Source organism: Poecilia formosa, unplaced genomic scaffold, assembly GCF_000485575.1.
Source record: "Poecilia formosa unplaced genomic scaffold, Poecilia_formosa-5.1.2 Scaffold5, whole genome shotgun sequence".
Lineage (NCBI taxonomy): Eukaryota > Metazoa > Chordata > Actinopteri > Cyprinodontiformes > Poeciliidae > Poecilia > Poecilia formosa.
In genome coordinates this window covers 3,415,372-3,437,701 of record NW_006799944.1, presented here as the reverse complement: position 1 = coordinate 3,437,701, position 22,330 = coordinate 3,415,372, and the positions used below count along the sequence as shown (strand labels likewise).

Below are 22,330 nucleotides of genomic sequence, written 5' to 3'. Positions count from 1 at the left end.
TCCCCCTCTTAGGACTACTACTTCCGTCCTCCTTAGTTAATAAAAACAAACATGGCGACTTATGCACAGGTCGGGAGGTTGTTGGGTGTTTCAGCAAGATTTTTGCGACCGTGAGTATATTTGTTGGTTAACTGGATGCAGGCGTTGCTCTCTCATGTTTTCTGTTAAATTATTTTTTTTTCGGTGTGTGAAGAAGCGCTGAGGACAACTTGCTGGTTAAACATGGAGTGACGCAGCCACCTCTACTAGACACACTCTAAAAGAAAGACTTTTGTTTCACCATAAGAATAAGAATATAAAAGACATTATTTTATTCATAGTCTACGGAGAACGTCTGGTGACATCGGAGAAAAAATAAAAATAAAAATATTGACCACGACTTGTTTAATTCGTGGAGACGCTTCAGGAACTCATAGCCACGACCTAACAACTCGTGGGAACGACTTGGGCACGGCTTAATAACTTGTGGCCACAATTTAATAATTATCATTAAGTACTATCATTGATGATGAAAAATATCCAGCGGTCCTGCGATGAACTGACGATCTATCCAGGGTGTACTTTGCCTGTTGACCGTTGCAGATCGACACCAGCACCCATGACGAAGTCACTAGGGAGAAGCGTGTAAGAAAATGGATGGATGGATGGATGGATGATCCAGCGATAATATTTTATCAAATCCGATCTCATTTCAATCTGGGAATGAATTATAATCGCATTCTTCAGACACTTGCGGTTAGGCATGGAGTAATTTACTAGCAAGAGACATTTTCTTCTTAATTAATTTGAATTTGCCCCTAAATTTCAATCTTGAGTCCGGATCTCAGTCTGTCAGCTGTAATTTACGATATATGTAACTGTTATTACATTCCCAATCCGGAATACATTGTTTAATATTAGGGTTTATATGCTCACATGTGTGTTTCAATGTGTTTATCTAAAATTTCAGACTGGCCAGCAGTGGCTGTCAGAGCAGTAGAATCTATTGGCCCTCAAAAGCCACTGGAGTCTCCAACAGATGGCCACAAAACGCAGTCTGGCTGGTTCCTGGTTTGTGTTCTTTCTCTTTTTTTTCTGTTGTTCATTTAACCTGGATGCTGATACAATATTGACTGTGCTGATCACGCACTGTGAGAAAATCTTATATGTGTACATATAAGTCACATAGACACATCACTGTGAATGTTTCGCATCTCAAACTACATTTCTGCTCCTTGTGTTTTGTCTCTTTTCAGGAAGGACCATGTTTGTGCAGACACAGGACACACCAAATCCCAACAGTCTGAAGTTTCTGCCTGGGCAGACAGTTTTAGAGGAGGGGACCATGAATTTTGCTGGTCCCCGTGATGCATTCTGCTCACCATTAGCCAGGTTTAGAACTTCTTCATAAAATGTTCTCAGAATATTGTTTACTAAAGCACAGATGGGACAATAAGCACACTTGATAGAATAAATCCTTCACTTTATTTATTAGGTAGGTTTATATTTTAAAACACTGCATGTGCTTATTCCCCCCACCCCCATATCGACAGCATGGGAACCAAAAGCCTCCGTTCTGAAAAAAGTTAAAGAAAAAAAACCCTCAGGTTCTTTTGACTTCTCCATAAGCCTCCAGATGTCCTTGATGTTGCAGCTGGCTGTTCCCTTTAAGTTTGATTTAATTGTGCTGCTTTTATTCCAAATAATAAGATGGGCATACATTTCTTTTAAAATGTTGGATGATTGTTGTGTGCATAAAAATATATGAACTTGTGTTATATATTTATACTTCTCAAATTCTTGTTTTCTTCAGACAGTTGTTTAGGATCGATGGAGTTAAGAGTGTGTTCCTGGGCCCTGATTTTATCACAATCACAAAGGTGAATTTCAGTGTAGCATTCAGCACCTGTCCAAACTTTAAATAAACATATCATGCACTATAATTTCAATGTATATAATTGTATAATTCCAGACTGGTTCAAGAATGTCTAAAGCAGATTAACATTAAGCTTTTGAAATTGTCAGAACCTCATTTTCATTAAAAAAAAAAAGCAGCAGATTATGCCTAACAGTTGGCTCAGCACCAGAAAACTGACCAGTTTTTTTTTCTTTTTTTTAACCAACTCAGCCTTTTTAAATATGATGTGTGGTTAAAATAAAAAAACAGATTTATGTAAGTAGGTTGAAAGTTACGAAAAAGCAATGGGAGGAGGTGAAATTTTAAGACGCATCATGAAAAGCCCCGATTTATTCAACAGTCGTACTTATGACGGGTGTACTTAAGCTTTAGATTGTATTTGAATAATTTATTGTACCACAATGCAACATCATTACTTTAAATAACTTGATTTCTCTTTCTCAATTTATTTGCTTAGTCCGATGAAACGGTGGAATGGAAAGTAATTAAACCCGACGTTTATGCGGCTATTATGGACTTCTATACTTCTGGGCTTCCAATTGTGAATGAAGACAGCAAGCCAAGTGCAGACACAGGTCTGGATTTCAGTCTACTCAACCTGTAGGATGAGATGTTTTTTTCTTTTTTTGTTTTTTTTTTTCCCAAGTGGCAAATGATTATCGTTTCTGCTCTTTTCCAGCACCATCAGAGGATGATGATGAAGTAGTTGCTATGATCAAAGAGTTGCTGGATACACGAATAAGGTAGTGGGTTCTGTAGATGCTTTTCGGGGCGTCCGTTTCTGTGGTTTGTCGCTGTTTCACGTTCGTGGATGCTCTCACCCTGCAGGCCAACAGTGCAGGAGGACGGAGGCGACGTTCTGTATCGGGGATTTGACGATGGGATTGTTAAACTGAAGCTGCAGGGCGCCTGTACCAGTTGTCCCAGTTCCATTGTTACTCTGAAGAATGGAATCCAAAACATGCTGCAGTTTTACATACCTGAGGTTGAGGCAGTTGAAGAGGTTTGCACGTTTTGTTGGTTATGATTTATTTATTTATTTATTTCTTGGACACTGTTTTGTTAAAATTACTGAAATTACTGTGCTTCATCTAGTTACTCCAGTGGGTCTTTTAAGAATGATGCTTTGTTTTGGGAAAATGAAAAACTCAGTTTGCCATTCTGAGTAATTTCTTCTCCCTAAAAAAAATATCAAGGCTGTGGTATTGAGCTGCCTTTGTCGATATGAGCAAATGGACCGCTAATAACGAAGTCCTTATTACCAAGTTTTGAGAAAGAAAACATCTGGTGATGTTTTCACCAGATTTCCTTACATCTCCATTTCAGTGGTGATGTATGGAAATGGATAAAATCGAGTTCCAGAGATCCAGATGACATTTTAGTAGGGGAATTTTTCTTTTTCTTTTTAAATAAATAATCAGAAAAAAGGCTAATTTTGTTCAGATCACTTGTGTGTCAGATAATGTATTATTTGAGCAAACTTTTTGTTTAAAAAAAAGCCTCATACTAAACATTTACTGAGATTTATTATGGATACAGTACAGGAGACAAAATATTAAATGCAGTAAATGAATAAACTATTCTAAATTTTTTGTCTAAAGATATATATATATATTTTTTAATTTTTTTTCCCTTACAGGTAAAAGATGATGAGGAGGCGGCTCAAGTTTAAACTACTGAAACAAGAGACGTGTGTCAACATTCCTCTCTATACAATCCACCTCCTTCAATCAAAGCCATAGATGCAATAAAAGTACTCAGCTCTGCTCTGATGACAACAAACACATTCTCAATATTGATCCAAATATTTTCATTTCGTTTTATAGTTCTGGTTTGAGGAATTGAAAGATATGTTGGACACAATTCATAGAAACAGATTGTACAGTTGAAATAATTTGTATTTATTCTTTCATAGTGTTACACGACTTCTGAATCAGTCAGCAGTCAACGCTGCCTATAGGCTGAAAATTCATATTGGATACTTTATCTTTACAGAATGTATGCTGTGTCTATATAAATAAACATTGCTAAGATAAGTGTTGCTGTGTCTGTGGCTCATACTTAAATGTTCAGGGTTTAGTTTAGCTTTCCTTTTGTCTGTGAGAGTAAAAACCGATCATTATTGTAGCCATGCTTCAGTTACGGATGTACAAAGATGGCAATAATTGATACTGTTAGTTGTTTTCATAAAGCAGCCATTGTACTTGTCGTTTTTGATAGAACGGCTATTTGCTGCTTGTGATTTAATCTTTCTCTCAGACCTGCTAGCCTGAACCTATCTTCATGAAGAAGACTTCCTATAAATTCAACAGGGACTGGAGCCCTGCTGAAACATACTTTTACATTTCATTACTGTTTTCTAGTCTTAATTTGTGACTTTGTTGTATGACTTTGAACTGAAGACTCAATGTTTTCTTTAAATATTATTTACTAATTATTTTTCTTTTAATTACTTTTTAAGAATTGCCAAAACTTAATGTGGTGCAAGACTATTATATTGTAGAAAGGGGAGGCCATTACAACCAAAACCCCAACCACAAGGATTGTAGTGATTGTAGTTTCAGTGTATTGAATCCATTGTCTTGGAAAAACACTTTAGTGTGAGATTGTCAAATACAATGTCTGAAAATATTCATATCATTCAATATTGTTGTGGTAATCATACTAAAATTAGCGTGTACAATGTAGGTGTGTGGTTGAATATTTGCATATGTGTATGTAATTGTGTTTGAGTGTTTTGCTGTATGTTTGTGCATGCAGATGTTGGGGTGTTAGGGCCTAAAATATGACATAGACACAGAAAATGTAATTTAACCACATTTCAAGTATGTGTCACGATATAATTCTATGTAAAAAATAAAAATAAAATTCTACTACTTTGCAAATATGGTTACTGTCTAAAATAAAAATGATAGGATTTGTAAAATCACTGAAATAAACTGAAATGCTCTGAGTGGCGATGGTCCAAATTCGAATGGGTTTAATGTCTTTCGCTTTGTTAGTCTAGAAATTTGCGCGTTACAATTAATTACACTAATGGTTTATTAATTAGTTTCATCGCCGCTGGATGCAGACAGGAAGTCCAGTCATCCCATTACTGGTGATGTCGGTTTTTCATCCTCATGCCACGTCATTAGTATATACGTGTTTGTAGGCGCAACCAGACTGACACGACGCTTGACCAATTAGATGCTGGTGTTGAAGAAGGAGGTCGGCCTTAGCAGTCGCGTCGACCAATCAAAACGGGGCTGAAGGAGGCAGTTCGAGCTCAGGAGAGTCGGAAAGGGGGCGAGGCTAACTGACAGGCGTCCCCAGCTTCCTTAGACCTGAGTAGCTGAATCTCACAACAGCGCTGCAGTCATGTGTGGTGAGTGCTTATTGTACTTGTGTATCATTCATTTAGAATGTTAGGCTATCATATCTTATATGGGTGTGAAAACAGACAAAAATAAAACGGTATCGACTGTTTGTTTAGTGTGGTGGCTGTTAGCTGGGTGGCTAACTGTCCAGTTAGCGAACATGAGCTGGTGTTACTGATGCTGCTCGTCAGCTATATATAAAACAGTAATTTCTTTGCTGTTTTTCGTTCCGTTTGACATGAAAGCTATCTTTGTGTGTGTATTCGCGAGTAAGACTAATATAAGTACAATTCCTGCTTTCTTCCGTCTAACGTCAGATAGCTAATGGGGCTTGCGATGACGCGTACTAACTTTTCCACTTGCTATTTTGTTATCATTATGTATTGATTAAAATGATTGGGAATACCTTTTATGTTCATATCTAATCTAAAAATAGCTTTTGTCCTGAAACTGAAAACAGTAGCTCTGTTTGCATGCGTTTCCCACCCGCATTATGTTAAAGAGAAACATATTTGCATATAATGCTTTCGTCTATAGCTCGTTTCTTTAGTATGTTTCTTCGCTCATGTACCTGTCTCCCATCACCTGTGTTTACAATCTGAGCAGACCAACAGGACCTGAAAAACTCGTTTCTATTTTTTCCTATTGACACCTGCCACCACTTTGCTCGGATTAACCGTTTACTTTTTTCAGCCTCAATGCTTTGTCAAAGATTGTTCCTGTGAGTCACTTAGTATTTTTCCCTGCCCCTCACCTCTTCCGTCCATCTCTTGCTATGCTGAATGAGGTCTCTGTTTTCAAGCTTGTCTTCCCCCCTCCCAAGTTCATGATTTGCATTTATCTGTGCCTGAATAGCTGAGAAACTCTTTGTAATTTCACACTCTCCTCAGGCCATGAATTGTGTCCTTGCTTCTGGAAGCTGTTGAACTGAAATGTAGACGGTCTCAGAGTGAAATCTTTATTAACCTATTGCTCTGATACTAAATGGCTTAAAATCAAAATGTCTCGGACTAAGATTTTTCCCGATGCCGCTGTTAAAATGCCTTCGTCACTGACCCACCTTCTGCATCCTGTTCTGTAAAGGCAAACAAAGATGAAAGCAATGTCTGTTTTTAGACTCCTGTAAGACTGGTCTCTTGTGGATTACTCACAAGTCTGCTGACGTTGACAAATGGTTGAATTTCAAATATTTGACTCCGAGTACTCGTCAAAAACGGAATACAGTTTGTGTACTTACAATTTTATAACTTACCAGTCTGAGTTTTCCCAAATGTAATGGTCATGTATTGACAATTTTTGTTTGAGAAATATTAATGTCGGTTGTCAGAGAGAATATCCAACATGTTTCCTCACTGTATTTGAATTGTATTTACACTGTGAATATGAATTGGACCCGTTTTGTTGTAATTTGGCTCTATATGTACATCACTGAGATAAAAGCTTTGTACCACCTGTTGAACAACCACTATCACTGCCACCTGATGTAGGTATTTTAGCCTAGCAAACATTTTGCTTAATTACCGCAATCTCTTTGTTTTCTTTCCCGTTTCTCAGGAATATTTGCTTATCTCAACTACCATGTGCCAAGGACACGCCGTGACATCCTTGAGATCCTTCTTAAAGGTCTTAGACGCCTGGAATACAGAGGCTACGACTCAGCAGGTAAAGAGATGGTGGAAGGACATAATAACCACAACTTTGTTTTTCCATTTCAGGCAATTGTGTCTCATTGTTTGAAACTTTCAAACAATCAAATTTAAAATAATGTTTTGAAATATGGGAAAATAGGTCTTAGACTGGTGTGGCTCCTGGTTTCGAGCAGAATTTGTTTAAAATGTTTTTGTTTTTCATATGTCAAAGTACTCAGAGTCTGAGATCTACTAGTGTACTGGGGAGTGTGTAAAAGACAAGTGCACTCTGGATATAAGAAGTACACCATACGCATTGTGTATATGAGAAAAGATTGCACATAATGTTCAGGGCTTCAAGCTTTCAGCAAGACTTAAAAACCGCTTCTATTGACTGAAGTACTCATTCAGCTATCCATTTATGGCTTTTAATAACACATTTAAATTGGTCTGTATGTCAATGTGGGATGATGATGCAACACACACCTTAAGTGAATTCTAAAAATAAGAAGATGCACACATTTTAATTTATCGACGTTTTCATTAAGGAAAATTTTACAAACATACATACAAGCTCAAACATACTAATATTAATATTTGGTTAAATATGTCTCAGCACCTTGATTACATGGATTTTGTTGCCATCTACAAGTTTATTTATTATAGTTATTCACTTAAAAAAAAAAAGTGTTTAATTTAAATTGATTCAAGCTGATTTTGTTCGATTCTGTGGTTAGTTTTGTGGTTCTGGATTTTTAGTATAGTTAAGGTCAGGGCTTTTCAAAGGCTTAATGATAATCTGTTTTTTTTCATTCTGAAGGCAGTGTGCTGTTGTAATAACCAGCTGTGTTCATTTTAGACCATTTAATAAAAAAGGTTTTCTCGTCTCTAAGTGGTCTTTTATTTGACAGTTGTCAGACAGGAAAGCGGGTTGTGAGAGGGGAAGACATGCAGCAAAGGACTCAAACTTATGATGGCCACGTTTAGGACTAAGGCCTCCATATGTGGGTCACGTGCTTTTACTCTTGCTCCACAGCCGCGCCCCACTTAGGCCAGTTTTAATGACGATTAGATATTGATTCCAGGCACTGGCTTTAGCATGGCTTTTGTTTTAAACCAAAGTCTGGGCAACAAAGCACAGACTTTATGAAGTCTGTGCTTTGTTGCACAGATTTGAATTTATTCAAATTCAATTCAAATAAAATTCTAATTGAATTTGTTTATTGAATAAACAAATTGAATTAGTTTATTGTGGCAAACAGTGTTTGGATATTGAGCTGCAGTTATTCCAGATGAATCCTTAACCACAGAGTCTAGATGTAATTTGCTAAGGTACTTTATTAGGTATTTAATTACGAACTTTGTTTTTTCCTCTTATTGCCAGGTGTCGGCATCGATGGAGGCAACAGCAAGGACTGGGAGTCGAATGCCAAGACTATCCGTCTGATCAAGCAGCGTGGAAAAGTTAAGGCTCTCGATGAGGAGATTCACAGTAAGCTGAGATGAAGCTTTTTCCGAAACAGTCAGTCATAGAACGATAGGGCATTTTAAATGTCTTGTTGTCGTGTTTTTTTCTGTTTGACCTCTAGAACAGCAAGATCTTGACCTGGATATTGAAGTTGATGTTCACCTTGGCATTGCTCACACCCGCTGGGCGACCCACGGCGTTCCCAGCCCAGTCAACAGTCATCCGCAAAGATCTGACAAGAACAATGGTCAGTTGTTTCACAAAGGTCAAACTAAACGGCCCAGCTCAGATCGTTTGAACTGCGTGCAGCTGTCACGGATCTATAAACATTACGACGCTCTCTCTGGTTTGCAGAGTTCATTGTGATTCACAATGGGATTATTACCAACTACAAGGACTTGAAGAAGTTTCTGGTGAGCAGATGTTTATTTCGTTGCAAAATAAGACAAAAGTCGATCTGATTTTATTTGTCTCATAAAAACCGACTCGTCCACTCGCATTAATTCCACAGGAGAGCAAAGGCTATGAATTTGAGTCGGAGACAGACACTGAGACCATCGCCAAGCTGGTGAAGTACATGTATGACAATCGGGAAAGTGACGACATCAACTTCGCCACACTGGTAGAGCGTGTGATCCAGCAGCTGGTATGGGAAAGCTACTAAAAACATGCGCAATTAGAGATACAATGCTTTCCTTAACATGTTGACCTGGGTTTTACCTGGCAGGAAGGAGCTTTTGCCCTGGTTTTCAAGAGTGTCCATTACCCTGGAGAGGCAATTGGCACAAGGTACTGATGCAAGGATAATATGACAATAAAAACTTCTTTATTTTAATCATGATGATATAACATTTCTACTTCTTTCTCTACTTTATTTGGGGACCTACATTCGGTAAAATTCTCACTCGTGTAACATGTTTTATGTGCAGGAGAGGAAGTCCTCTCCTGATGGGAGTGCGCAGTGATCACAAGCTGTCCACCGATCATATTCCAGTGCTCTACCGCTGCTGTGAGTAGTCTCGTCTCTTTCTAGTCCGAATAAGTTAAATTTAATAGGAAGATTTGGAACCAGAGGCCTAATTGTTTTATTTCGACAGCTGGAAAAGAGAAAAAGAGCTGCAGCTCCCTGCCGAGGACAGACCAGGACACCTGCCTGTTCCCGTTGGATGAGAAAGCTGTGGAGTATTACTTTGCATCTGACGCGAGGTAAGAAGACGCCTGTGTTGCTGCGTCACCCAAAGCAGTCTTCCCCTTTCCACTGCTGACGGTACTTAGCGAGTATTCCCCTTAAACTTTTCAAATGTTCACATTAGAACCACAAACGTGAATGTATTAGGATTGTATTTGACAGATCAACACAAGTTGTGAGTGATTGTGTAATGGAACTAAAAAGATGTATACTTCTAAAACAATATTTATCAGTAAAAATCTCAAAATTAGTGGTGCAATTTGTAGTCTGACCCCTTTACTCTGAAATCCATAAACAAAACTTTGTGGCACATTTTGCTCTCAGAAGTAAACTAAATTTCAAAGTAGGTAGACATATTTGTGATTTAATCCTTCTTTTCTATGAAAGCTCCAGAGGTCTTTTAGAAAACATTAGTGGAAAAAATAAGTGCATAATGAAGACCCTGGGAACACAGAAGGGAGGTCAGAGAAACGGTCAACAAATCCCCTCCACAATTGGCTGCAAGCCTTGTAGTGGACACAGCAAACAGGTAGAACAAGGCACCCCGATTAGGTAGAAGACTAACACTCCCACACCATCTCCTCGAAAGAGGAAGTATCATGCTAAACAAGACCAGGAACTCTGGTTAGAGTTTGTGTCCTCCCCCTTCTTTCCCTGCTTTTCTTCCAGGCACATTACTAATGAATAAAGGCCAAAAAAACCTTTAAATGAATTGATAAATGTAGCTAGAATTAAATGTTTAATTTAGATTCTGGTTGATCTCTTGTAACGCCAGCGCTGTAATCGAGCACACAAACCGGGTGATCTTCCTGGAGGATGACGACGTTGCCGCCGTGATGGAAGGCCGGCTGTCCATCCACAGGATAAAGCGCCGGGTGGGGGACTACCCGGCCCGGGCCATCCAGACTCTGCAGATGGAGCTGCAGCAGATTATGAAGGGTGAGTGGAGGCTCAACCTTTTGTGTTTTGTATTTTCTCTCATCTTTCCATTACTAATCCTTTGCAAATCAAAGGATTTGCAAAGGATTTGCAAAGGCAGTGTCCAGATTTTGGACACTGCCTTGTAATTTTCCCTAAAATCCTGCTGTGCAGCATATTTGTTGCTGCTGGAGCTCAGCTGCCTTAACAATTTACCTTCAGCTGAACTGTGTTATCAGTGAAACAGTTAAAGCAGTTCTGCATTAGCTGCATTCCCCAGAAGATGAATTGCTATTAAATGATTTTATGACTGTTATAAAATCTGAGTTTCATGTGCGTATAATATACTTTCTTTTATTGACTAAGCCTGGTAAGTGAATATTTCTTCTTTTTTAGAATTTTAACAAGTTCATTTTATCATTCATCAAACTGCACAAATATCCACTGTAAATCATCTAAAAGAAAATCACACTTTTTTTCCTTCTCCTTTGTTGCTTTTACCTATAAAAATGTTTTGAAACAATGATGTACAAGTCGCATAAAATAAAGGCGAACCCTCTTGAACTTTGTTGTCTCTAGTTCCTGCCGGTTCCGTGTGCAGCAGTACATTCTCATCTTAATTTAAGCGAACTCACCACAGCAATAATTTCAGGTTAAACTATCATGCTTGCTTCCCCCGCCCCCTCTTGCTTTTCCAAAATAGTCCAGCAGGAGGCAGTGGGAGAACTGATGTTGGTTCCACTTCACATTCCTTTATGGTCCTGTCATTACTCAGCCTCTCTCTCTCCTCTGTCTCTTCTCTGGAGTTTTTCTGCTGAATAACCTACTTTGCGTGACCCACATTGCTGTTGAAGAGAGGCTAAAGAAACAGCAGAGTTTCTGACTGTCACGGTTTGTTATTGTTGAGACGAAAACATCTGCTTTAAGCCTCTTTGTTGTTATTTTAGATTTTTCCTTAAAGTTGCATAATTAATCTTAATTCTGAACATACGTTAGAGGAGAAGGAGATGCCTCCCTGCAGTTCTAGGAAGTCAGAACATTTAGTGAAACGCTGTGAAAACAAGGTTGTTGGATCCAAAAATCAAAAGTGTTGGCAACTTCTTAGAACATAAGAGTGATTTCTCCATAAGATCAACTATGTTCTAAAGATATCACAGCTTATTTTTTTTGTGCTCGTGTAGTAAATGTTTTCCCATTTTCTGTTCCTCATCTCTCAGGCAACTACAGCTCCTTCATGCAGAAGGAGATCTTTGAGCAGCCGGAGTCTGTGGTGAATACCATGAGAGGAAGAATCAACTTTGACAACAACACAGGTTAGAGATTTGGTTAAATTAGCCTTCTATGAAGTGCACTGATGATGTATCTCATTTTAAATGTTTTAACTTTCAACATATTTTGTTGCCAGTTTTTCGGGGATTTCTCCAACACATTTGCAAATCTAGAGAACAAACATTTTGTCCTCTTGTTTTGCAAACAACTTTGCAAAACAAAGTTGTTTGCTATTCTTGCTGTTCTTGCTATTGCTGGGATGTTTTGATCCAAACCCACTCCAGTGTAGCTCTTGCTGAATGTTTAGCGTTATTGTTCTACCACAAGATGAACTTGTTCGCTATTCTCAAATATTTCACATCTTCAAACAGGTTTTTTTCCCCACGATTGTCTCCAATCATTCTTTTGTCAACACTAACGAGCTTCTCTGTCCAGACTGGAAAATGAGCATTCCCAAAAAGCATGACGCTCTCAGCACCATGTTTCACAATGGGAATGGTTTGTTCAGGGCATTGTGTAGTGTTTTTGTTTGATGTTTCACACATGTAGGTCAAGAAGTTGAATTTAGTCTCTTCTGACTAGAGGACTTTCTTCCACCAGACACTGCATGGCTGGTGGCTAACATTAAATGACTACTGGTCAAGAGCCAGATTTGTGTAGATTAATACTCTTAAGCTACTCAAAGGTGAACTTGGTTTATTAATGAGATGAGATGACGACAATTTGTTGCGCTGTGTTTTATTTAGTATTATGAAAATAAAGAGGGCTGACTACAAATGCAGGTCTCACTTTTAAGATTTTTTTTTTTTTTTTTTTAATGAAATATTTGTAGCACCATGTATTTTTTTACCCACTTCACTACTATGTACTACTTTTTTTTGGTCACACTGAAATGTGTAATGTTATAAAATATTGCAAAGCTCAAGAGCACTTTTGCAAAGCAACAAAGGTTGTTGTTTTTTTTTTTATTTTATTATTTCCATCACACTATATTGAAATAAATGTTAATTTCCTGACTGGACATGGATATATTTGCGTAGCTGTTGCATACAGTTCTTAATGCATCATTTCAGTTCCTGCCAGGGATTCCTTTGATGGGTGGTTTTATTTGGCTTTTAGTTACACTGGGCGGACTGAAGGATCACATCAAAGAAATCCAAAGATGTCGGCGACTAATCCTTATTGCTTGTGGCACCAGCTACCATGCTGGAGTAGCTGTAAGTACTACCCCGGCTTGTCACCATTTACTCATAATTACATTCTGTGCTTTGTGGATGCAGGCTGGAGGTTTACGTCTGACCACATTCCCCTGCTTTGAGTTTGACTGACTCGTTTTAACAGAAGGACACTGACGTGTTTTTTTTTATCCCTTTCTCAGACCCGGCAGGTTCTGGAGGAGCTCACCGAGCTGCCCGTCATGGTAGAACTGGCCAGCGATTTCTTGGACAGAAACACCCCGGTCTTCCGAGACGATGTCTGCTTTTTTATCAGCCAGTCAGGTGTGGATCTGTGTGCTGTCTGAACCTGATTAACTCCACATTCCCCATCTGTACTCGGCTCTCCCTGTAGAGGAGCTGTCTGTCTGGAGGATTGATGAGTTTATTTTTACCTGAGTGTGTGACGTTTCTATGGTGGGCCTTACGGTCTTTCCTATGAAGCTTTCTTAACTCGGAGTCCTGCTTCTGGCCGAATCAGTTCCCTAACAAAGAGCATTTCTCCCAACCCTGCAGGGGAGACCGCCGACAGCCTGTTGGCTCTGCGCTACTGTAAGGAGAGAGGCGCTCTGACTGTCGGCGTCACCAACACGGTGGGGAGCTCCATCTCCAGGGAGACGGACTGTGGAGTCCACATTAATGCTGGCCCAGAGATTGGAGTAGCCAGCACCAAGGTAAAGCAGGACAGCCAGAGCTGCTCCTTCAGGCTGTATTACCACCGTCTTCATGGACGTGTTGCTGTTTTTAACAGGCAAAGACTGAAAGAGAGCTCATAGTATGAAATGGATCCAGATCAATGGGTCGTTTCTCCATGACTTTCTGGAACTTGATTCTTGGACACTGCTTTTCACAAATGTTGGTCAAAGATTAGTTGACAAAAAAAAAAAATAATAATCCATACTTTATACAGAAAAATCACAATTTTAATTTGAGTAGATCTACTTGGCGAGTAAAAAATAATTATGAATAGTTTGTTTTTACAGAATAACAGATTATAAAATTGACACTACAAGCAATTCTTGTAAAAAAAAAAATAATAATAATAATGATTTATAGTTTATTTTTTAAGCTGATTAGATCCATGACTACTTGTTTCCCGGGGTATAAATATGATGTAATACATATACAGGGGAGTAACCATGATCTCAGAAGAGAGGACGAATTTTTCAGTGATCTATTCATTGATTTATTGTCTCTCATTTATTTGTGCATCTCCTTAGAGATTATGTGGCTAAAAACGCACATAATCTCTAACAGCCACAGTACGGCACCACTTCGGAAAATAGGAACGATGGGAAAGCTAATGCGTTGGTTTTCATAAATCAGGATATCTTAAAAAAATGCTACTGGCCTGAACTTCCTCGCATCTACAGTCGGTGCAATTATTGAAAATCTTAAAACGACCAAAACTGTGATTAGAAAAGACAAGCTGCTGGGTTTATCATACCACCAGACACAGCATGGAGGTTTGTGAATAAATCTCCAAAGTTTACTGTTTAAAATCTGCTGCATAATGTGGAATCTCTGAGCTGCCAAGTCTGTAGAATAACCATCAGAGCCTATCTGGATGCCAGTCCACTGTTTGGGAAGACATACTAGGAAAATATAATTCCTGTCCTATCACCACTAACATAAATCTGTCGAGTTTTACAAACTACTGACTCCAAAGGAAACCATGTGCTGTTGTCGGATTAGTGCAACTAATTAACTTCTGCAGCAAACACTTCAGGTGGGTTTGGACACAAAGCAGGGGATGAATGAAGCAACTCATGCGCACTGGGAAGTTTGGTGACCTCTTCTTGAAAACTGAAGATGGGTCATTACTGGTCAAAGTAATCATCCAAATTAACAAAGAAATTGCTCCATAGCCACAAACCAACCATCTTCTTCTTCTGCCTTCTCTTTATGAGCTAACTGACCCGTTAACACTGAGCCTAATCTAGCTGGCGACCTGCTCTTTTTGGCTCCTCTCACATAATCTGATCACTACTGTTTGAAATCCAGGACATCAGCAATCGATTCCCACCTTTTGGAGCTTAACATTGTCTTGCGCTCTAATGCAGCAGAGCAGGAATGAAGAACCCCGACATTATCAACTTGTCTCATGTGAATTCGGTTCCACTGGTATTTATGCCTCTCCCTCTTCTCACTTTCATAACCACAAGGATTTTCCAGCTGGGACTGAGAGCAAAAAAAAACAAACAAAAAAAAACTGAAAGCCTCAGTCAAGTTTGTGTGCAGAAAGCAAAGAGAGGGAGAGAGAGAGTGAAGCAGGTCTTTTCCTGGTCCAGATTTTCATCTTGGCTCGGGGATTGTCTTGCTGCTCCAAAGCCCCAGAGCACACCTCAGAGACGCCATCATTTATGACTGCGTGAGCAGAGCCATAGACCCACCTTCACCAAACATTTTACAACCCAGCTCATCGGGTCCGCAAGGAACATCTAACTCAGTTTTCACTTTTATTTCTTTTTTTTTTTTTTCCAATTGTTCTTCTCAAGATTCATGGAAAAAGTGCCGAATTAAGACTAAACGCTTTGATGCAAATCCTTTTGTCAGATCTGATGATGGAGCTTGGAAGATGTCCACTTTATGAATTACATAACAGCAGTTATTGGGATCTTGGAGGGTTGCAGAGTTTGTCGTCGAGTTACAGTAAGGAGGAGGGTTGTTTCTTATCATATCTGAAGAGAACGGTTGTCACGCAGTGCTTTAAAAACCCCTTAAAACATAGTGAAATGTAGAATATATAGTTGTTACATCACTGCAGACAACAAAGACGATCAGATTTCTGAGGGCTTGTAGCTAATGTGGTATCAGGAGAAAAAACAGGTTTTACTGCTTACATACTTTTTTTTTCTTAGCCCGGTGGGTCTTGTGAATCAACTTGGCTTCTCTTAAAGCTCACAAGTGGGCATGGAAAATCTCCAAACTCGCCCAGAGGGTGGGTGGTGATGACGGTGGACTTGGAGGCTCAGATGCGTGAGGGGTTGAGCCCGTGGCATTTCTAGAATGAACAGTGTGGTATTTTAAGCCTAATTTTACGGACTCATCAGGTTTTCCAGGATGAGCAGTTTGATGCCGAGGCCCGCTTCTCCTTTCCTTCCCCATCTGGGATGCATTAGCATCAGTCCCATTAAAAACAGGGAGACGATGAGCTTCACAAAAGGCTCAGTTCTTCAGGTTCAGCATGTTGATGAAAAATAAGAAAACTACCACGTGTTTAGTAATCTGGCAACGGTATTCCACCATCCCGTTGTAGTCATCTTAATAATTAAAAAAAGGTGAAAACAAATAAATATAACTCGTTTTGTGGTCTTTTGTTGTAATCCTTTTCCCCCCCTTTCTCTCTGCAGGCCTACACCAGCCAGTTTGTGGCTCTGATCATGTTCGCGCTGTTGATGTGCGACGACAGAATTTCCATGCAGCCCAGACGCCGTGAAATAATCCAGGGCCTGAGAGTTCTTCCAGGTAGATTCAGACACAAACACTCTGTATAGTTCAGCCAGGGAAGTCCTAAACCCGTACAAGGATAAAATGCAAAGAAGAAAAGCTGTAGGAACCAAAACGAAAGAATTTTCAGAGCCTGTTATTTATTAAAGCAACTGAGACGCTTGGATGAGAAAACTAAAAGAGACAAGAATGGAACAAAAAGGAGGAGGAGGGGAAGGCAGACTACTGGGTTTTAGCTTGTTGTGTACTTCCTGGACCTGAAGCACATATTGTAGCACAAAACTGTAATAAATGGTCAACAGGCTGAACTTGTATAGTCCAGAGGACTATTTCTACCTGCTGCAGATGGTCAAAATCACCTTAAAATTACATATTTACATTAAAGATTTATCAATCATTAAATGGAGTGATGAACCAAGAGTAATTTCGTATGTGAGACTTAAATTTAAATATTTAGCCATGTTTTCCCAGCTGATGATGGTAGATATTTGTTCCTGTAGCATATTAAAAATATCTAAATCTACTCAAATATTATGCACTTCTATGGAGATTACGTGAATAATTATCAAAGTGCCGCTGCTCGTAATCACCCTTTTCTAAGGACAAAAGGACAAAAAACTTGTTTTTGTTTTTTTTGTTAGATCTGATCAAGGAGGTTCTCAGTTTGGATGATGAGATCCAGAAGTTGGCGACCGAGCTGTACCAGCAGAAGAGCGTGCTGATCATGGGCAGAGGCTACCATTACGCAACATGCTTGGAAGGAGCGCTGGTGAGCAGTTCCAACTTAATTCTTACAAGCTTTATCAGAACGTTCTTTCGTGTTCTTCACCGCCCCCCACCCCTCCCTTTTCATTTGAGCTTTTTAATGCTGCGTTTAATTTATGCAACGTGCGATTTGGAAGGAGCTTAGAAATAAATCCGGTGTCAGGGGAACCATCTAGATTTAATGTCTGCGTATTGTGTGAAAAAAATTCAGTCTTGAATAATTCTTGTATTAAACTGCTGAGTCTTATGTGGTCTTCTCCTTGGGGAGAAGTGTTGCGCTAGATCTGTGGCTCTGGTTTACAACAATTTAAGCTTCATCTTTGTTTAATCTGTGTCTGTTCTGCAGAAAATCAAAGAAATTACCTACATGCACTCAGAGGGTATCCTGGCAGGAGAGCTGAAGCACGGTCCGCTGGCTCTGGTGGACAAACTCATGCCCGTCATCATGATCATCATGAGGGACCACACCTACACCAAATGCCAGAACGCCCTGCAACAAGTCGTCGCACGTCAGGTAAGGGCTATCTAAACTAAATGTTTGTTGAAAATATTTACAAAAAATATTAAAAATGGCACCGTTGCGTGAAACGAAGCGGTCTTGGTTTAAATACGTGTATAAACTTCTTTGGAAACGGACAAAATTTACAATTAATCACGTTCGTAATAGAGCGTCCCTTTTCTTTGTATATGTCAGAGCGGCACAAAACCAGGAAAACATGTAACTATTGCTGAACATTGAGATGAACACACATTATCACGTCTCTTTGGCTCAACACTATCAGGGCCACTCATATGGCATTAAAAGGCTTCCAACCAGCCCAAAATATTATTTGCATGCAAAATATTCATGCAATATCACATCCAAATAGTCATTTGCAGTTGCAGTATTGCATGCATTGATATTGCAATGACGACCGTGATTGTGCAGCTCTGCCACACAATCAAACGTTCCTCAGCCTGACGTGACCATGAGGTCACTTATTTAATCCCTTTTTGAGCCACACCTCTGATTCTTCACTTCAGTTCATACAGGGGAGGGGTGGTTATAACATGACATCATTTCCTGCGGTAATATGTAGCACCATGCAGCTTTAAAAGAAAGGCGACGGTAATCTGAGCAGGGAAGTCTCTCTTTGTGTCTCATATTCATTTTTTGTTTTGTTTTTGTTTTCCTACCTCTCTTGATTTCCAGGGTCGCCCCATTTTGATCTGTGACAAAGACGACCACGAAACCATCAAAAACTCTTCCCGCGCCATCAAAGTGCCTCACTGTGTGGACTGCCTGCAGGGCATCCTGAGCGTCATCCCTCTGCAGCTGCTGTCCTTCCACCTGGCTGTCCTCAGAGGATACGACGTAAGTGCTGTGCCAGAACGTGACTTCAGTCACCACCGACTTGACGTGTACCTGCGCAAACTGATCCTCAAAGCTTCCCACTTTCATTCTCTTTGCTAAAAACGTTCAGTTATCACCAGAAAAACTATACAGCAGCACACTCCAAAGGAGTTTCTTTGTATATCTCCTGCTTTGTAGACAAACATAGCAGATAGCCATCATCAGAAATAAACACCGAGTGTTTATATACAGATAAGTGAAATGATTTTGATGATTTTAAAATGTAAAAAGTTTTTCATTTAATGATAGAAACTTGCAAGATAAGGTGAGTTTTCAGGAAAGGTCTTTTTGAAATAGACGGGTCACGTTGCAGTACTCAACACTGATGCATCTTTTGAAGCACCAAACAGCGACATCGTCTTAATTACAGTTTTGTGCAGGAATGAAAAATACATTGAAGCAGTTCTATAACTATAGTGCTGACAGCCACAAACCTGAAAGGATTTTATCGTGACAGACCAACACAAGGTGGTTATTGAAAATGATGCGTGTTCCTTTACCAAAAAAATAAATAAATAAAATATGCCAGGAATTAATATTTAGCCGCCTTTATTCTTTACAACTGCAAGCCCACGAATACTTGGCCTTGCTGCGGGCATGCTTTATGCTTTTCTTCAGCAGAGTTGGAGCGAAACAGAGGGGAGCTTTGAGAGCAAACCTGTTGGCAGCAAGGAAATTGAGCCTGGGATGAAGGTTAAGTTAACCCTTTAGGGCAGCGATTCTGAACTTCAGTCCTCAGGAACCACTCCCCTGAATAATTTAGATAATTATAATGTCTCTGTTCCAGTACACCTGTTTCAAAAGATTGCATGACTTACTCTGCGTGCAATGGATCAAGTGCTGCAGAAACGTGCTAATCACCCACTTATTCAAGTCAGGTGTGTGACAGAAGGGAAACATCTAAAGTATGCAGGGCATTGGTCCCTAGAGCCTAAACATTCAGCCAAATGTGCAGCAGTGCTTTGTATCAAAGGGTGGCCCCATCAAAGTCCAGACGTTTTTGATGAAAGGGCAAAATGTTCACTTTCTAAAAGTGCAAAGCTGATGGAGACGAACCCTAAAAGACTTGCAGCTGGAACTGTGGCGAACGGTGGTTTTCTTCTGAGTCAGGAGGGCTGAATGCAGCTGTTAAGGATTTTATTTGTAAAGAGAGAGAGGAAAAAAAAAACTAAAAGCCATTTTCCTTCAACTTCACAGATTTAGCTAAATTGTCTTTTATAGTTTACCAGCAGCATTTAGTCATCAGTGAACATCTTCTTGGCCTATTATCCTTATTAAGACCAGCAACTCAAGGCAACGTGAAGTCCTGTTGTATTTGCTACTATATTATCAAATATTCATCAGTTAAATTTTCCTGTTTGAATTCAGGTGGACTGTCCAAGAAACCTGGCCAAGTCGGTGACTGTAGAGTAACGGCCACCCTCCATCGCCTGACGACAGAAACCTGGCAGACACACATTCAAACACTGACATCAAGGGAGCATCCGTATAAAGAGAAAGCTTCATCCTGTTTGCGTCTCCCCAGTTGTCACTTTTTTCTTATGCTTTTTTTTTTTAATGCAACATTTTAGGCGCGCCTTCTGAATATCACTGTCTCATTTTATTTTCGATTCCTTAGAAACTCTGGGCATCCTCGTCAAATTACCGTCGGTGAAGATTTGTCTGTGCTTGCATCTTTGTCACATTGTATCGTTTTTTTTTTTTCTTTTTTTTTTAGATATCGGTCATCGGTGAGCATATGGATACGGTTTTGTGTTTAGAAAGTTGTGAGCAAGTTTTGTTGCCGATTGGTCTCTGTGGGAGCTGCTCTTTCAAGCCGTCGACTCCGAGCGGTTACTTTAAAGAGCTTCCTGGCTCATTTTCTCCTTTTAGTGCAATGATTTGTAGGTTAGTTGGATAACTTTCCTTGGCAGCTAATGATTTAAAGCGCTTTACTCCATGGCTGAAGTAAACCATAGACTGGAATCATTCCAAGCCATAGGTCATCGCTTCTTCATAATTGCAGCTCTGTTTTGTGTCCGTTTCCCATCTCGGACTTTTCTTCTTTTTCTTCTGAGGATATGGGAGTAGCACTGCGAGTCGGATTGTAGAAATTTTTTTTTTTTTTTTTCCTCTTCTCCCCTCTCCTTTTGTATGTTACTGATCTTCATTATGTAATAGTATGGGTACAATAATATTTTCCTTTCTGTTGCCTTACTGAGATCTTGTTACTGACTTGTTTTTAATTGCAACTAAATGAAGTGATGAAAACGTCGCTTATCTGAAGTTGAAGCTCTCCTCCTGCCACCATGACAGTTGCCATTGCTTTCTGGGACCATTTGTTACTTTTCTTTTTACTCATTTTTCCCTCTTCTCTCTTTAAGTGATTTTGTTTTATTATTGTGCAGGGTACTTTATTTTATAAAGTGAATGTTACTGTTTCAAATATCAAACCAAAAATCTGTGCAACGGCTTTGATGATCACAAACCAAAACATGTATATTTTGTGTTTAGCCACTGTGTTTTGTAGCAAAGCTGGATTTTAATGTATGAAACATGTTTAGGCCTGTAAAGCAGGCAGTTTACGTAGCGCAATCACCATGTTGTGCTTACTGAAGCAGAAAGTCATACATGTTCTGTGTGTCTGTGAGCCATGGGATTTTTTTTTTTCCTTCGAATGCCTGGAAAATGACACTTGCACAGTTCCAATAAGCAATGAAGTAGAAATGCAAACTTTTGGTTTGAAGATATTTATCACCTTTACAATCAAGCCTTAACGGGTCCTGAGCCAGGAAAAAAAAGGGGGAGGGAGGAGATGGGAAACTGGATTATATTGTTGCAGGTAATTTTATAACCCTCATCTTTTTTTTTTCTTTTTTGTGAGATGAAATGACCAGTGGGATGCTATTAGATACAATAAATGTGTCTATTTGGTTTAAAGATGAAATCCAATGGTGCAATTTTATTTTATGCAATGTAAACTGACAAACAGAAGGTTTAAGCTGATAAATTGGTGTTCATAAACACGATGTGGATGAACCAATTTTGATAGACATAAATTCTGAGACATTTGTCTCAGAATAAACGTCTACATAGAATTAAACTGAATGACCCGAGCCATGATGGATGCTAGTATTCATGGCAAAGCTGAAGCATACGTTTAGAGAATATAACTGGTATAATTCAATTGTGTTCCATCTTATTGGTTTTTGTGTGCATCTGCCCTCGTAGAATGAATAAATGCCATATTCTCCTTGTATCACCTGACTTGGTAGTCTGACCTCATACTATAACTTTCCTGATTACAAAGCGATTGAAATTTGTCCTCGCGTCCTCCCTCTGGTGGTGCCAAATACGCCTGGGCTCAGCAACCTTTACAAACTGAAAAACTACTCAAGTCCTTGTTTCTGCAACAATAAAAATGTATATAGTACCATATGTACACCTTCATGACCTTTTGGGAGAAGAACATACCGAGTTTCTAAAATACAAAGTGATTTATAGTCAAGAATGGAAAATTACTAATTAGAGGTTTGTCTGGCAAGCTTTTTTTTGTTTTTCCTGAAGCAGCAGTTCTGCAAAACCATGCAATTGAATCAAATCATTTTTTTTTACTAGACTCAAAATCAATAAATCAGTCTGCCCTGGTTCTCTAGTCTAAAACCACTTCCAGACGTTTTCTGCAGTTTCCTGAAATCCATGCAGTTTTTTTTTAATGTACATTTATGGCTTAAATGTTCAGCTGCTTCTCCCAAGTAAAAGACATAGCTGAAGAGAAAGTGGAGTTTAAAAAAAAAAAAT

The 22,330-nt window shown here is 39.3% G+C and overlaps 2 protein-coding genes across 2 annotated transcripts; both read left to right on the top strand.

Annotated features, from left to right (window-relative positions):
• Window position 1: 1 nt before the first annotated feature.
• Window positions 2-3,934, top strand: nfu1 (NFU1 iron-sulfur cluster scaffold homolog (S. cerevisiae)). Its single transcript, XM_007563580.2, has 8 exons — window positions 2-110; window positions 950-1,050; window positions 1,236-1,371; window positions 1,793-1,859; window positions 2,355-2,472; window positions 2,577-2,640; window positions 2,726-2,900; window positions 3,537-3,934. Exons 1-8 carry the CDS (start codon window positions 52-54, stop codon window positions 3,567-3,569), a joined length of 753 nt encoding a protein of 250 aa, XP_007563642.1. The 5' UTR covers window positions 2-51; the 3' UTR covers window positions 3,570-3,934.
• A 1,222-nt stretch (window positions 3,935-5,156) lies between these two features.
• Window positions 5,157-21,786, top strand: gfpt1 (glutamine--fructose-6-phosphate transaminase 1). Its single transcript, XM_007563561.2, has 19 exons — window positions 5,157-5,264; window positions 6,811-6,918; window positions 8,269-8,376; window positions 8,474-8,599; window positions 8,707-8,765; window positions 8,864-8,998; window positions 9,080-9,141; window positions 9,282-9,361; window positions 9,450-9,558; window positions 10,317-10,480; window positions 11,677-11,772; window positions 12,848-12,945; window positions 13,107-13,227; window positions 13,459-13,616; window positions 16,296-16,410; window positions 17,034-17,161; window positions 17,504-17,671; window positions 18,350-18,511; window positions 19,919-21,786. Exons 1-19 carry the CDS (start codon window positions 5,258-5,260, stop codon window positions 19,961-19,963), a joined length of 2,049 nt encoding a protein of 682 aa, XP_007563623.1. The 5' UTR covers window positions 5,157-5,257; the 3' UTR covers window positions 19,964-21,786.
• Window positions 21,787-22,330: the final 544 nt, after the last annotated feature.